We start from the raw sequence: 14,542 nt of genomic DNA on the forward strand, positions 1-14,542 counted from the left end.
GCATCTCTGCCATGTCAGAGCACCACTGGTGGTGGCAGCAATGGGGACACTCCTGTCAGGGCTGGTTCTGTGCATGTCCTCACCATGGGGAGCAGAGAGCAGGCAAGTGCCACTCCCCAAGGGACTGTCAAGGATGTTTGCGGGGCACCAAGAACCCACGGCTGCCCCTGTGTTCACACCCTGGAACTAAGCTGGATGAATAGGCTGGGCTTGGCCAGGGTTTTCCAGAGTGTTCCCACATCCCTTCCCCAGACAGAACTAGCCCTGCAGGTCTTTCAGCTGATGCCCTGCGAGCAAGTGCTGCCCATTAAGGTGGCTTGGAATGTGCATCCTGGTGCCCAGCTGTATGACTCCCACCGGATCCCACCGGCAACTGCTGCAAGCACTGGAAGCACCCAGAGGAGCCTGTGCTCGAGGACACTCCCTGTGCTTGCTGCCTGTGCACCCTGGAGCATTTCAGTGATTGTTTCCCCCACAAGCTGCTCCCAGTCACCTGGGACTTCACCTGACTTCCATGACTTCAGATGCCATGGAGAGTGGCTTGGCAACTACAGCAGCCAATTCCTTCAGGATGCTGCGACACATCTCACCAGGGCCCATAGACTTGGGTCTGTTCAGGTTCCTCAGGTGCTCTCAAACCTGATCTTCTCTTACAGTGGGAGGGACTTTCCTTCCCCTGTACCTGCCTTGAGAGCCATCCATTCAAGAGGTGTGGGAGAAGAGGCTGCTGGTGAAAACTGAGGCAGAAAATTCATTGAGTACCTCAGTCTTCTCCTTGTCCATTGTTATCAGTTTGCCAGTTCTTCCACAGGCCGCCTGTCCCCTGGTCTTGCCCTGTTTTTTCTCCTTCCACAACCATTGTGCACCATACTCCATTCTCCTCTTCCAAGACCCTCACTGGGCCTGCCAGCTGCACCTCCATTCCAGGGGAGGTGATGGAGGAACAGATCTTGGAAATTATTTCCCACTTGTCCTGTGATGGACAAGAAGGTGATGGGGAGTAGTGAGCAGGGATTTGCCGTATGAGGCAGTTCTACCTTACATTATATCACATATGAGGCAGGAAGGTCAACTGACTCATATCAAAAGGAGTTCCCCAAGGCCAGTGCTCAGAGGTCTCCCCTCCAGAGCTCCAGCCCCTCATCCTGACACAGAATTACGTCCTTGGTATGTGTCCTGAAGTACTGTCAGTGTTCTTCTAGTTTCCCAGAATTTCTGTCACCAGTGACCCCCATTTTATCTTACTTTTGAACCCTGCCAATGACTGATGCTGCTCCCAGTTTTAGTACCGTCCCAGGGAATGTAGATCTTGCAAGGAGAGTTGGGTGAACTCCCCCAGTACTGGCTGTGTCATATGCCATCACCACGCTCACCAGGTGGGGAGCCCGCAGAGTCCCACCTGGATTCCCAAACTGCTATCAAAATGGGTGTGCTTGCATTTTTCATCCAGCTTGTCTATGTGTACCAGAAGGTAGCAGAAGTTGGCACTACCAAAAACCACTTTGCTACTGCCAACAATAAAGGTGCCTCTAAGCAGGGAGCACAAGCAGGACCCCATATTACAACACTTGATTCCTCATTTTTACAATTACTTCATGCTGATGGAAAATAGAGAATAAATAAATCTTTGTTTTCCTTTGTTTCCTTGGGCAGCCTTTGCTTTTTCTCTATTAAGCTGCCTTTATTGTGAACCACAGGTCTTTTTTCTTCCCATCTTATTTTCTCCTTCTGTGTCGGCCTGGGGAAAGAGGTGGTGATAGAGCATCGGGGTGGCACCTGGCCGCAGGCTAAGGTGAACTCCCCACCCAGTGACTGCATGATGGCTAACAGCTTTAAACTGAAAGAAGGTAGATTTAGACTGGACACAAGGAAGACATATTTTATGGTTAGGGTGCTGAGGCACTGGAACAGGCTGCCCAGAGAAGTTGTGGATGCACCACCATTGGCAGTGTTCAAGGTCAGGTTGGATGGGGCTTTGAGCAACCTGGTCTAGTGGAAGGTTCCCTGCCAACCCCCCAGGCAGGAAGGTTAGAACAGGATGACCTTTGAAGTTCCATTCCAACCCAAACCATTCAATGATTCTGTGATGAAAACTGTGTTAATGCTACTAATTACAGCGCTAACATGTTCCCTCACCTCAAAGCCAGCAGCATTCAAACACTCAATAGCAAGACACATAATTAAGATTGTATTTGTAGACAGCAATAATTTCAGGAGCACTGGAACCAGGTACAGAGGGTCCTTCCCAAAGCACCTGTACCACAAGCAAGTGTTAAAATAACAAAAATCAAACCTCAGTAACTGTTAGTGGATTCTTGCAATATGCAATACTAAAATTTGCTGTTTAACTCAGAATGGAGTACCTGATGCATGTACTAATACCAACAATAATATCATAAAAGTGAAATCATGAAGAAATCTATTACAGGCAGATGTGAAATTATGCAGAAGGTAGAAGCAACAATGAGGCATTCAATGCAAAATGGAAATGCAAAGCCCCTCCTGAGACACGATCAGAAACAGAAAGCTGGAGTTAGAAGAGGCACAAGAAATGAAGAGGCAGGCCAAAAAAGGAGGAACTGAAGTAGCTGAGATGAGAGATAGCCAGGCAAAAGTGGGACAAAGAAACATTTTATAGCCCCAGTGCAATGAACACTGCTTATTTGGAACAGTAACTATGTGACACATTCAGAACAACATTAATTTTGTTTTCTTTGCAGTAATTAAAACCAACATTTTTGCTTGTTATGTTTTAGAAAATACTGACTGTTCTGAAGAGCTATGCCTTGCCTTTAACTCTTGGGGCCAGTGGGCAGTTAACCTTTGTGTTCCCAGCCTAAGAGACAATGTCAAGTCAAACAATCTGCACAGAAACCAGAAAGTTTCCAAATCACCTTGGCTAGCTGCTGTGTATTTTGGACAACTCAGTCGCAAAATGACAACATTTGGCAAGTATTTAATTTGCTGCTAAAACAGTTCCAATGCTATTTGTGGAGCCAAATAATCTGGTGAGTTTCCATTAAATGTCTATACAGACCTGGTTCTACAGAAGCTGTGTTCTGATGTCCTAACAGCCAACTTAAAAAAAATTACAGCCTTTTAATGTGGCTAATGACCTTGAGTTTAAGAAGAAAGGGGGAGATGTCCGCGTTTCATTTTTTTGCTGACATATTTAGCATTAAGCTTTCCATGTTTGCTGTCTTTGCTGTAAGATTCTCCTGTTGATGCCAACATTGTAATTAATTTACAACACATTGTGGACAGTCTCTTCCGAAAAATTACAACACCTCTTAGTCTTAAAAGCATCCCCAGCCCTTCAAGAGAGCTTCAGTGTCACCTGACTACAGCGCTGCACAAACGCACGCAAAAATTTCCACCTAGCAAAGCACACGCATGACTAAACCAAATCTTCTGTGGTACATCATGAGTGCACTAATGCTTACCCAAGTATACTTGCCAAGTCATCATCTTTTGTAACAAGCTGACCAGGATGTGGTTTAATCGCATTAACTCACCAAACTATCAAAGGTAATTTGACATGGCTGAAGGCAATACTCCATTTTTCTGGAGAAGTTTCAGTCAACTTAGCAGAGGGCTAAACCACACCAAGGATTCAATCTCTTCATCAATGACACAAAGGGACCATTGAGTGCACCCTCAGCAAGTTTGCAGATGACACCAAGCTGAGTGGTGCAGCTGACACACCTGGAGGATGGGATGCCATCCAGAGGGACCTGGACAGGCTCACGAAGAATCTCACGAGGTTTAACAAGACCAAGTGCAAGGTGCTGCACCTGTGTCAGGAGAACTCCTGGTATCAATCCAGGCTGGGGGATGAACAGATCAAGTAGCCCTGCTGAGACTTGGGGGTACTGCTGGATGAGAGGCTGGGCATGACCCAGCAATGGGCACCTGCAGCCCAGAAAGCCAGACATGTCCTGGGCTGCATCCAAAGCCCTGTGGGCAGCAGGGCAAGGGAGGAGATTCTGCCCCTCTGCTCTGCTCTTCTCTGCTCCAGTCAGATTCCTCCTGCAGTGCTGCATCCAGCTCTGAGGTCCCCAGCACAGGAAGGACATGGATCTGTGGAAGTGAGCCCAGATGAGGCCACAGAGATGTTCAGAGGGATGGAGCACCTCTCCTGTGAGGAAAGGCTGAGAGAGGTGGTGCTCTGCAGCCTGGAGAATGCTCTGGAGAAATCTTATTGGGGCCTTCCAGTACATAAAGGAGGATACAAGAGAGCTGGAGAGGGACTTTTTAAAAGGGCCTGTGGTCACAGGGCAAGGGGGAATAGATTCAAACTTAACAAGGGCAGATTTAGATTAAGAAGAAATTCTTTGCTGTGAGAATGGTGAGACATTAGAACAGGTTGCCCAGAGAGGTCTAGTGGAAGGTGTTCCTGCCTGTGGCAGTGGGGTTGGAATTAGATATCTTTAATATCCCTTCCAATTCAAACCATTCCATGATTAGTGATAGGTTTCCTAATCAGTATGTTAAAGCTTTAAAATTCACCTAAAAGTAGCAGATACAATTCACACATGGTGAATCACCATTCAGTTGTGAATTATTTAAGGTTTTGGCACTCTTCAGTACTCCAGAGAGAAAACACAGGAACACATGAAGAAAAGGGGCAGCAAAATATGTCTAAGAGACTCCTAGTTTTAAACTACATACATTTTAGAACACTTTTACAAAAAGCTACAAAAAAAATTAAGTCTCACAGTTTAAGATGAAAGAAGAGCACACCATGTATGTCTGAACTATAAACTATTTCAAGTGAAAGAAACTATAGGAGGATCTTTGCCCTCTTCTAGAAGCCCAAAACACAGAGCACCAGTGCTTCAGAAAGCAAAGCAAAGGGGTGTCACTATCAACTGAAAGCACAACAGAAGGAGCTGGATGAAACAGAAACAACACTGCCAGTTTTCACAGCAAAGATCTTCCTTGCAGGCTTTCACAAAGGATGTGACTAAACATCAGTACTTATAAACAACATTGTCAGTTTTTCTCCTCTCTCATCTAAGCACACTGAACACAAGACTATAGTTTGTTCTACACTTGCAACAAATACTTGGCTTCAAAAAGAGAAAATCTCTTAGTTCTAATTTAAATATTTACTACTTATATTTCTTTCCTAAAAGATATGGAATTATTGTTATTGACAGTTTCTTAGCATAAATATATTTGAGATTTCTAGTTATCCATCTCTGAACAGGAAATCATTATAATGTTAATCAAGAAATATTTTAAAAATTACTTAAGAAAATGGCTAATTCTATGGCTCTAAATGCAATGACATTAAATCTGATACCAAGAAACTTTCAAACTGGATATGAGAAAGGCAGCTTCCATCCCACCAGCACTGCAGGCCTCAAAAAAAAAACCAGGCACTTCAAGCACAAATTGGTGAGGATTATGATGGAAAGCTACCTCTGAAAGCTGAAAACTTGATTTAATACTGTGTTCCTTATAATTTTAAAAATGAAAGTATCAGTGAACAAAGAAAAGGATGCAAGGTTAAGAGTTTAAATACAGAGATTTATATCTATTCTTAAAACAATACAATTCTTAAAAAAATTAATATAAACTTTATTGCATGTATCATGCCATAATCATTTGGAGATACAAGAATAAATACAACAAAACCTCTAGGTTACTGAAGATAAATATCTGAATAAAATTGTCTGTCCAAGTGACATAAATCATCTTGGAGATTACCAAACCATTTGATTTCAAATTCCATGACAGAAGCAGTTACCAGTGATGACAATGCTGAAGGGCCTATGCATTTTACCTCACCCTGAAACTCCTCTTTTAGTTTTTCTGGTATAAGATCTTGCCCCATAACCTGCAAAAAGAGTAAGAAAGAAGATGGGAATCAAGAAAATAACTTGCAGGGAAAACCCCCATCAAACATGGCATTAATAACAGATATTTACAGGCAAAGCCCTTGTTATGTGAACCCCACACCATCCTGGGGAAGTTTCCAGGCCATGACCAAGCTGCCTGCCTTGGCATTCTGCATTCAGGAAGAGCTGACCCCAAGCCTCAGAGCTGCACGGTCCATCCAGCTTCTGGCTGCACTTGCACAGGAGGGTTTCACTCTGAATAGCAGCAGAAATCTCAGTGCCAGCTCTGCATTCAGTGCTCGCCTTGCATCAGCATCAACACTGAACTCCTCCTGGGGCATGTCCGAGCGAGGGAAGCAAGGAGAGAAGCTTCTTTTCTCAGTCCTTCCCAACCCTGAGACAGCCTGTGTGCTACTGCCCTCTCCAGGATGCCATCGCTCCGACTGCCTGCAGCCTGCAGTCACTGCCTTAAAGCTACAGTGCTGACAGCTGAGTTAGAATCTCACTAGCTTCCTTTTGCTCCTTAAGATAAAAGTCAGAAGCTCTTTAAATAGCACTAAAAAGGTTTAATCCATATGAAGATATTAAATGCAATATTGCTCTGATCTATATTTCTTTAAAACTAGCACCTAGTACATTTAAACAGAACACAGAAATGTGAAAGAATGTTGCTGGCTTTTTCTGAAAATATTTAATACTTTTAATGCAAGTGTTTAATTCTGCTGTGGCCATCAAAGTAATCTTCACGTCCATTTCAAACTAGTGATTCACTCTGGAGCATCTAAAATTCCTGAGATAAAATGTGCATGCCAGGAAATGCACAGTGATGATGCATCTGTAAATACAAGTCCAGTGAGAAACTTAACAACGCTGCACATTCCTGAAAGAAGCATCTCAGCAGATCAGAGATCCACCTGCATGACTTGGCCAGGGCTCTACAAGCACTTCTGTCAGTTCCAGATAACACACTGCCAGCAGCCCATCCCAGCTAATTCCCATTGCTTCCTGGCACAGTTAATTAGCTCAGGGGAGTGTCATGCTTAGAGGACAACCAGTCTACACAGAGAACTGAGACCCTGCACACAATGTAACATCCTCTTACTCTGGTCATCAACAGCAAGGAGTTTTCATCGAAACCAAGTCGAGCCACTTTGTCATCAATTTCTTTTTGAGCTTTTCTGTTATTCTCTAGCACAAAGGATGACTGTTGTGACTGGGTAAGCTGAAGCAAAAGCCTGGAATGAGAAAGGCAGTTAGAAATTGGCACAGCTGGAAAAAGAGTAAATCAGCAGACCTAAAAACAACCAAAAGGTTATTAACACTTTTAGTACTTTAATACTTTAAAAGTGCTCTTCCTGATTTTTGCCTACTGCAAAGAAGTCAATACATGTGTATCAATCAACCATGGATATTGTATATCTGTGCTATGACAGAACCACCGAGAAGTATTTTTGAAAACCAAAATGCCAATAGCCCTGGTTACTCTGTGCAAACATTTTTGTCCCCATATATTTGTCCCACATTCAAAAGTGAGGCTCGGACCTGTGAGTCATCAGGTGTCCCATGTCCTTACTATGGCCTTACAAGACAGCAGCACATTTTTGCCTATGTAAACAGAAAAGCTAGAAATGTGGGGATTTGGACAAATATCAACATCCTCCCCACACAGGCCTGGAATATCTTCTAAAAGTGTTCACCAGTTTTATGTTCCAGGCAGTGCCCCAGAAGTCATAACCATGAACTGGTGAAGGTTACATGCTGTGCTCATGACAGGAGTTGATGTCAGGCCGAGCCTCATCACCAACTGCTTGACCAGCAAGAACAGTGGCAGTTTCCAGAGTCCTCTTCACACAAGGACTGTAAAACAGGTCAGCAGAGGAAATATTCAGGTATCTATACATTTGTCTCAAATCCACTGACAGATAGATTAACAGGTATTATGCTTATTTTACACTTTCAGGAACAGAGAGACATATTACATTATCTACTGTGAACTCACTGAAATTCACAATGGGCTTTATTGTAGAGATAAATATTCAGTTTTAGAGAATTTATTAGGGTCCAATTTTTTTTATCCCACTTACTGAAGTTAAATGAAGCTGGTGTTAAAATAATGGTGTGCATTTTTAAGGAACAGACTCAAGATCTTAGATGAAAACTTTCATTTGAACACTATAAACATCAAAATTTACAGGTCTGAATTTCCCAGTCAAAACTTTACTGAATTTACAGATAGTTTGTTGGTTCCAAGTAAAATTGGAAAGTATTTTTAATTTATAAAGCATTTTTGTTTCAAAATTTGCATCAAAGTAGTATCAAAAAGAATGAAATCTCAATGAAAATAACAAAAAAATACTCCCTTTTTTTCCAAAACTATGGGAGTCAAATATTCATGATGCATTAACAGAGAACCGTATTTCCTACAAAAAGCAATATTAACATCCCTTTTCAAGGTGCAGCTTATCTTGCACATACGTTTATACAACATCTACATCCCACTTAAAATCCAACAGACCTGAAAATATTAGACAACCTGCATAAGCCTTGGACAGGGGAGAAGCTTATCCTGGACAAGTGTATCTGCAAATATAAACCACAGTAACACTCTGTGAAACTGTGCAGCCAAGCAAGGAAGTGCCACCATTTATAACTGTCTCAGTTCTGAACCATACACACTGAAACAAGCAACACAAATTATTAATAAAAATGTAGCTTCAGTAGTCAATATCAGTACTATATCAATTAACTTCTTCTGAGTAGCAATTAAAAGTCTTCATCTCTTAGTCTGAGTACAGTTAAAAGCAACTATTTGGGGTTTTTTCATTTCTTAAATCTTGCTCCAACAGGGCAGTTATAAAGTGTTCTCTGTAAACATTTCTGGACATTCATAAGAGGCTTTTAAAAACATTCAGTGACTAACACATTACTGAGAGGCAAGAGGGGGAAAAACAATCCAAGATTATTTTAACAAAACCAGTTCCTAATTATCTCTTTGAAAGATTATGTTTTGGGGATTTCTGCTGTATGCAAGAGTTTTAGGAAGAGGGGAAAGAAAAGGCAAGAGCATTTTAATGCAGCCCTGCCAATCAGTTGTCACGGAGTTCATTTTCCACCCTCATCCATTATGCAGATTGGGGTATTATTATAAAATACATTTTCACTCAAGCATGAGGCTTCAAGCAAATAAGACAGGTGGCACTCGCAGAAGGAAGACTGGCTATGCCTTCCCTTTGGGGCACTTCTGCTGCTGCATCTTTAATACCAGACCAGGGAACAGCTATAGTCTAGCAGGAGCATTTGCTAAAGAACAGACCCTTTTGTATATAATTACTTGAAAAGATTCACATTATAAGCCCATTAAAAAACTCTTTACTTCTCAACTGTGCATGACACTGGTTTACTCATTCCACTCAGATTTAGACCCTTCACAGCCACCACACTAAGCAGATTTTGATTTTTAGATCTGAAGCAATAGTAGAGTGCTTCTTAGTGTTGCCATCTCTGAAACAAACATTTAAATTGAAAATGCAAACTGAAACAACAACTGGGAAAAACATGCTTTACATTGTTCTTGACATTATTCTAAGAATATATACAGTTACCTTGCTCTAATAAACGAGGCACATGCTTTTATCCCAACTTTCTTTGACGTGTTCTGCTTCCAGGACTTGGAGTCTATGCATTTCTCTTTGTCCATCCTTTCCAGATCTCCTGAAGTGCAGAGGAATTCTTTCACCACTTGGCTGCTGGGACAAGTCACTACATTCTGCGCCTTAGTTTCTGCAGCAAGGCTGAACCCAGGGCCTTCTTTCTGGCCTTCAGATCTGTGAGGTTGCAAATTAATCTCTCTGCCAGTCGATGTTTTGAAACAGCTATTACTTACACAAACCTCTTCAGACTGATTTAGATTTACTTCTGAAATGACTAATGGAGAGAAATTCTGTAAGATGCTGATATAAGCTTCAGCAAGTAACTTCCAGAACCAGGGATTGAAAGGATGTAAGCAGATCAGTTGCTGCAGACACATGATCTTTTTTTCTACATTTTCCAGACCCTGGTAAATGGAAAACTGCAGGTTGAGAACCGTCGTTAAGTGATCTGTGTTAGTAGCGTTGTTTCTCTAGAAACAGAAGACAATAGATTGAAAACAGAACAATCATCCTTCAGAGCCCAAAAAATGTCTCCCTAAATAATGACATATAAGTATCACAAGGTAATTTTTAAACTGTACAAAATGGTGCTCTTAATTTAAAATTATACACTGGGATACAGATCTTGCAGGATCAAGCTGACAGCATTCCCCCTAGCTCTCTTGACGAAGCCTGAGAGGCAGGAAGTTCCTAAATGTTGTCACTTGTTTATTTGCCTTCATCGTGTTCTACAGCTGCCTTTCTTTGCAGTATAAATACATTTTATATAAAATAAAAAGCATAAATAATACTCTAGAAGACTTCAGAGCCTCTGGACTTTTTCCTTTATGGGAAAAACTCAGTCTGTGGCTAGATACTCTTCTTGGTGGCAGTTTGGCAGCAAGTATATGGAAATAAAAGGGAGTTTTGAACTGTCACTTGTATAGTGGAAAGATTTAAGCACTCATTTATTCCCTTTCTTATAATTCCTATTACATTGCATTAATTCTGCCTGGCAGAGCATGATATTTAGTCCCTTCCAGGACTACCAGTTTCCCTGCACAGGGAGCTCATTGTGGTACAGGGTGTTCCAATTTCTAAAGAGTGATTATATCTGCAGTGACAGTTACCCTCTGTTTACCAAATACTCTGAGCACTGAACATCCTGAAGGATTATACACATGAAAATTATTTTTCCAGAAAATGGTCCGTATAAAAGAACTACTGGCAATGTTTTCATGTTCAAAGCCTAAAAGAAAGACTGCATTATTTACCATTTTTTCTGCAATATCCAGAGCCTCCTTGTGCCTTCCTAGGCGACATAAACACCGAGCTTGGCCCTCCTGGACATCCCGTCTCATTGCAATGTTGCTGGCAGGTAAGAGTAGCAAGCAGTCTGAGTATTCACACAGGGCTTTCTAGGAGTGTCCACAGAAGAAAAACCAACAAAACAGGGAGAGGTTTGCATTTAAAAGCAAGCCTGACAGCGTGTTTCAGAACCTAAAGTCTGTGGCTAGCACAGGTCTTTCCCATGAGAACTTTCTCCTGTGTTTTATAAACAAAGATAAAGTTTGGATGCTGTTAAAACAGTGTCTCGAGATTTGGACAGTTCAGGCCTGGCCAGTCAGGCCTAGGGGGAGGTTTCTGGCTGACCAATCTGGTGACCGCTGAAAAGTCTATATAAACTGAAATCAAAATAATAAAGGTCTCTTTTCTTGCCACACTGAGAACCCGGGTCCTTTCTCTGCTGGCGGCTCAACGGCGACAGAAGTCCACATTTTTGTTTCTCCAGACTTTGCTACTACCTGTGCCAGCAAGCGACAAGGCCCCAGTAGTACACAGACAAGTCTAGATGGTGATGAGCAGCCTCAGTGCTAACTCATGTTTAAGCCGCGCAGGATTCACCACACACCTGCCCACCTCTCTCCCACCAGGCTTGATCCAGAAGGGATCATCTACTGACCTGGGTAATATGTGACACAAGGCATCTTTCCCCCCAGCTCAATGATCTGAGCACTTATCCTAGATCTGCTTCAAAACCGTGACATTCTCCATGGGAAGGTTTGAACCTGCCAGTACCTCACCTCACACAATCAGTAAGTCAGAGAATACCACAAGGAAGGTGAATCTCCATCGTTCCTGCAGGCTGGTTGTAATGTACATGAAATAAATATTAATTGGGCTAAGGAAAAAGGCAAGAATGAGCAACACTTCTGCAGCTTAATGCTCAGGGCACTCACCAGGACTCCAATTAACATTTAAATACATTAAATTAACTATTCAGTGAAGCAAAGTCTGGAATCTTGATTTCTCTCTCTTTGTGTAAGTGCTCAGAGAGAAGACTAAAGAGCAGTGCTCATTCTCCCATCTCTCAAAATGACTATTTAATTATTTCTTCCAAACTTTAATGGTTCTAACAGAAAGAGCTTCCAGGAGACACACCCTAAATACTTCCTAGCAAAATGGCTGAAATTTTTTTTTCCTGATGCTGAGCTCACATTCCTTCTTAAGCAAAAGAGGGAGCTCCCTTCTGCCCAGTGCATGCAGCAGCCACTGGTGAAAATGGATCACAGGGTTGAGGACAACCCTGTTTGACTTGTTATGTGACAAAGGGATATAACCTGGCAAGGTTCAGGCATTATGAATCCCAAGCAGATTCTGCAGTCATCTATATCCTAAAAACGGGCACAGCTTAGATCACTGCTGTCCTTGGCATTTCCTATCAAGTGGCCTATCCTGCAGAAAAAAACTATTGACAATGAGAGAAGAGATTACTACACCCATTTACATATTTCCAGCCCCCTTTCTAAGGTCAGTGCTTCCAAATCTGTAATTTTATGTGCAGTCTAGATCTCATTCTTGTTCCACTAGTGATCTAGGTTAGCAATAAAACTGAAAACATTTCTAACATAAATCACTGCAACAGATAAGCTTTTGGAAGCAATGGTCTGTTCCATTTAGCAGATCAGAGGAGGTGTTACTCTTTCCTGACTGGGAACCACAGCAAGGAGAAATCTGCTTTTCCTGAGGGTCAGCAGCTACGTCTGACCACAGCCTGAGGCATCTTTGCTCTCAGCACACTTTTATGAATCCCTTCAGGGCATCTCAGCTGGGACTAGAAAACATCTATCAGGTATACACAAGGCTGCAGTGATGCTGGAATAACATTAGGATCAGTGCCAACTGAGGTACAAAAAAATCCACAAATCCAATGGGCAAAGCAGAAGGAGTAGAGTCAGAAGTCAGCTGGAGAGCTTTGAAATCAGTGAGTCTGTAATGCAAACCAAAGGCTGGAACAAGAAGCTACACCTGAAACAAGGGCTGGAGATGCTGATTTCAACAAGTAAACAAAGTAATGAAAGACTGGATCCTGCAACTAGGGCTGCAAAAGGCAGGGGAGCACCGCTGATGAGGAATGGACTCAGGACGGACAGAGTGAGGAGAGCTCTAGGACCACAGCGGGCAGGAACAGACACGGGCAGCATCCACGCACGGCAAAGGCACAGTCAGCCTTCCGGAGGGAGCAGGGAGCGGAGAGCTGGGACAAGTCACGGAGAGGCTGCTCCGCCACCGGCAGGAGCCTGACGGACACGACAGTTTTCATCGGACAGCGGGGGGAGCTCTGAGAAAGGTGAGCCGCAGCCACGTGTGCCAGCGATCTGACAGCCTTTGTGGGACACTGCATTATCCCCAGGAGCTGAGAACCCCACATGCCAAACTCTGACCGTGACTTCCCCGACCACAGACACCAGCTCTGCTCACGGCTCAGCTGCTGCGATGTGCCCGCCTGCCTGCGATCAGTTCCGGGGCAGCGCCGCGTTCCTGCCCGCTTTGCTCCAGGCAGACTCCTGCACGGATCGCGGCAGAACACAGAACAGAGCTCCACCGCGGCCCGGCCCGACCCTGCCCGGGGCTGCCGCGCGTTCAGCACGAACCACAGCGGGATTAAGCGCGGCACAGCCGCCAGAGCCGCAGGCCGCGCTACATCATGGACATTCACCCTGGAGCAGCACACCGGGGACTGCAGGACCGCCCCAGTTCATGTCCCCGCAACTTCCCCGGCCCGTGCGAGCGCCCTGGAAATACCTCGAAGTCCCGCTGCCGGAACGCCCAGTCCGCCCGGAACTTGCTGCCCGTGACCTCGCCGGCGCCTTCCCCGCCGTCGGCCGCACTGTGGAACCACTGCGGGCACAGAGAGCACACACTGAGCCCACAGAGCCATCACGGGCCCAGAACCACTGCGGGCACACAGAGCACACACTGAGCCCACAGAGCCATCACGGGCCCAGAACCACTGCGGGCACAGAGAGCATACACTGAGCACACAGTGAGCCCACAGACCCGTCACGGGCCGCGCTGTGGAACCACTGCGGGCACACAGAGCACACACTGACCCCACAGACCCCAAAGGGGCTCGGAACCACTGCGGGCACAGAGAGCATACACAGAGCACACACTGAGCCCACAGACCCCAACGGGGCCCGGAACCCCTGCGGGCACACAGAGCACACACAGAGCCGTCACGGCCCGCCCCGCCCGGCCCTCCCGCCGCCCCGGCTCCTCACGCGGGGCTCGCAGTGCCTGGCGCCGCACGGAGCTCCATCCCCGCCGCCCGAGCGCCGCTCCCGGCTGGGCGCGAACAGCGAATCCTCGAACTCCGAGCCCAGCTCCGGCTCCATCGCCATTGCCGCCGCTCCCGCCAGCCCCCGCGGGGGGAGGAGATCTGTCAGCCCTCAGCGAAGGGGGAGTGCTGGGACAGCTTCTCCTGAAGAGATGAACCACAGCCCCGCGCCTTGATCAATTAACTGCGTCACTCTAGAGGTGCTCTGTCAGTATCTCGTCCCAGTCACTGTGCAGCGGTGAGTGGGAGTGTGTTTTGGTAACTTTTCCATTTGTTTCAGTTCTGTCACAAAGCAGAAGGCGAAGCTGGTGTGTAACGTGCTCTAGGTGACCCTGCCTTGGCAGGGGGTTGGACTAGATGATCTTCAGGGGTTCCTTCCAACCTTAAAAATTCTGCGATTCTGTGAAATTCCAGGCTTTCCACGACAGGCTTTCCCCGAGCACCGT

The 14,542-nt window shown here is 44.8% G+C and overlaps 1 protein-coding gene across 1 annotated transcript; it reads right to left on the reverse strand.

The window, feature by feature from the left end:
• Nucleotides 1–5,562: 5,562 nt before the first annotated feature.
• On the reverse strand, nucleotides 5,563–14,304 carry C2H8orf76 (chromosome 2 C8orf76 homolog). Its single transcript, XM_085053511.1, has 6 exons — nucleotides 14,041–14,304; nucleotides 13,562–13,657; nucleotides 10,750–10,893; nucleotides 9,449–9,966; nucleotides 6,949–7,081; nucleotides 5,563–5,845 (listed from the first exon to the last, which is right to left on the reverse strand). Exons 1-6 carry the CDS (start codon nucleotides 14,158–14,160, stop codon nucleotides 5,651–5,653), a joined length of 1,206 nt encoding a protein of 401 aa, XP_084909637.1. The 5' UTR covers nucleotides 14,161–14,304; the 3' UTR covers nucleotides 5,563–5,650.
• Between the last annotated feature and the right edge of the window lie 238 nt (nucleotides 14,305–14,542).

The sequence above is a fragment of the Lichenostomus cassidix genome, chromosome 2, assembly GCF_008360975.1.
Source record: "Lichenostomus cassidix isolate B80296 chromosome 2, HeHo_3.0, whole genome shotgun sequence".
NCBI classification, from domain to species: Eukaryota; Metazoa; Chordata; class Aves; order Passeriformes; family Meliphagidae; genus Lichenostomus; species Lichenostomus cassidix.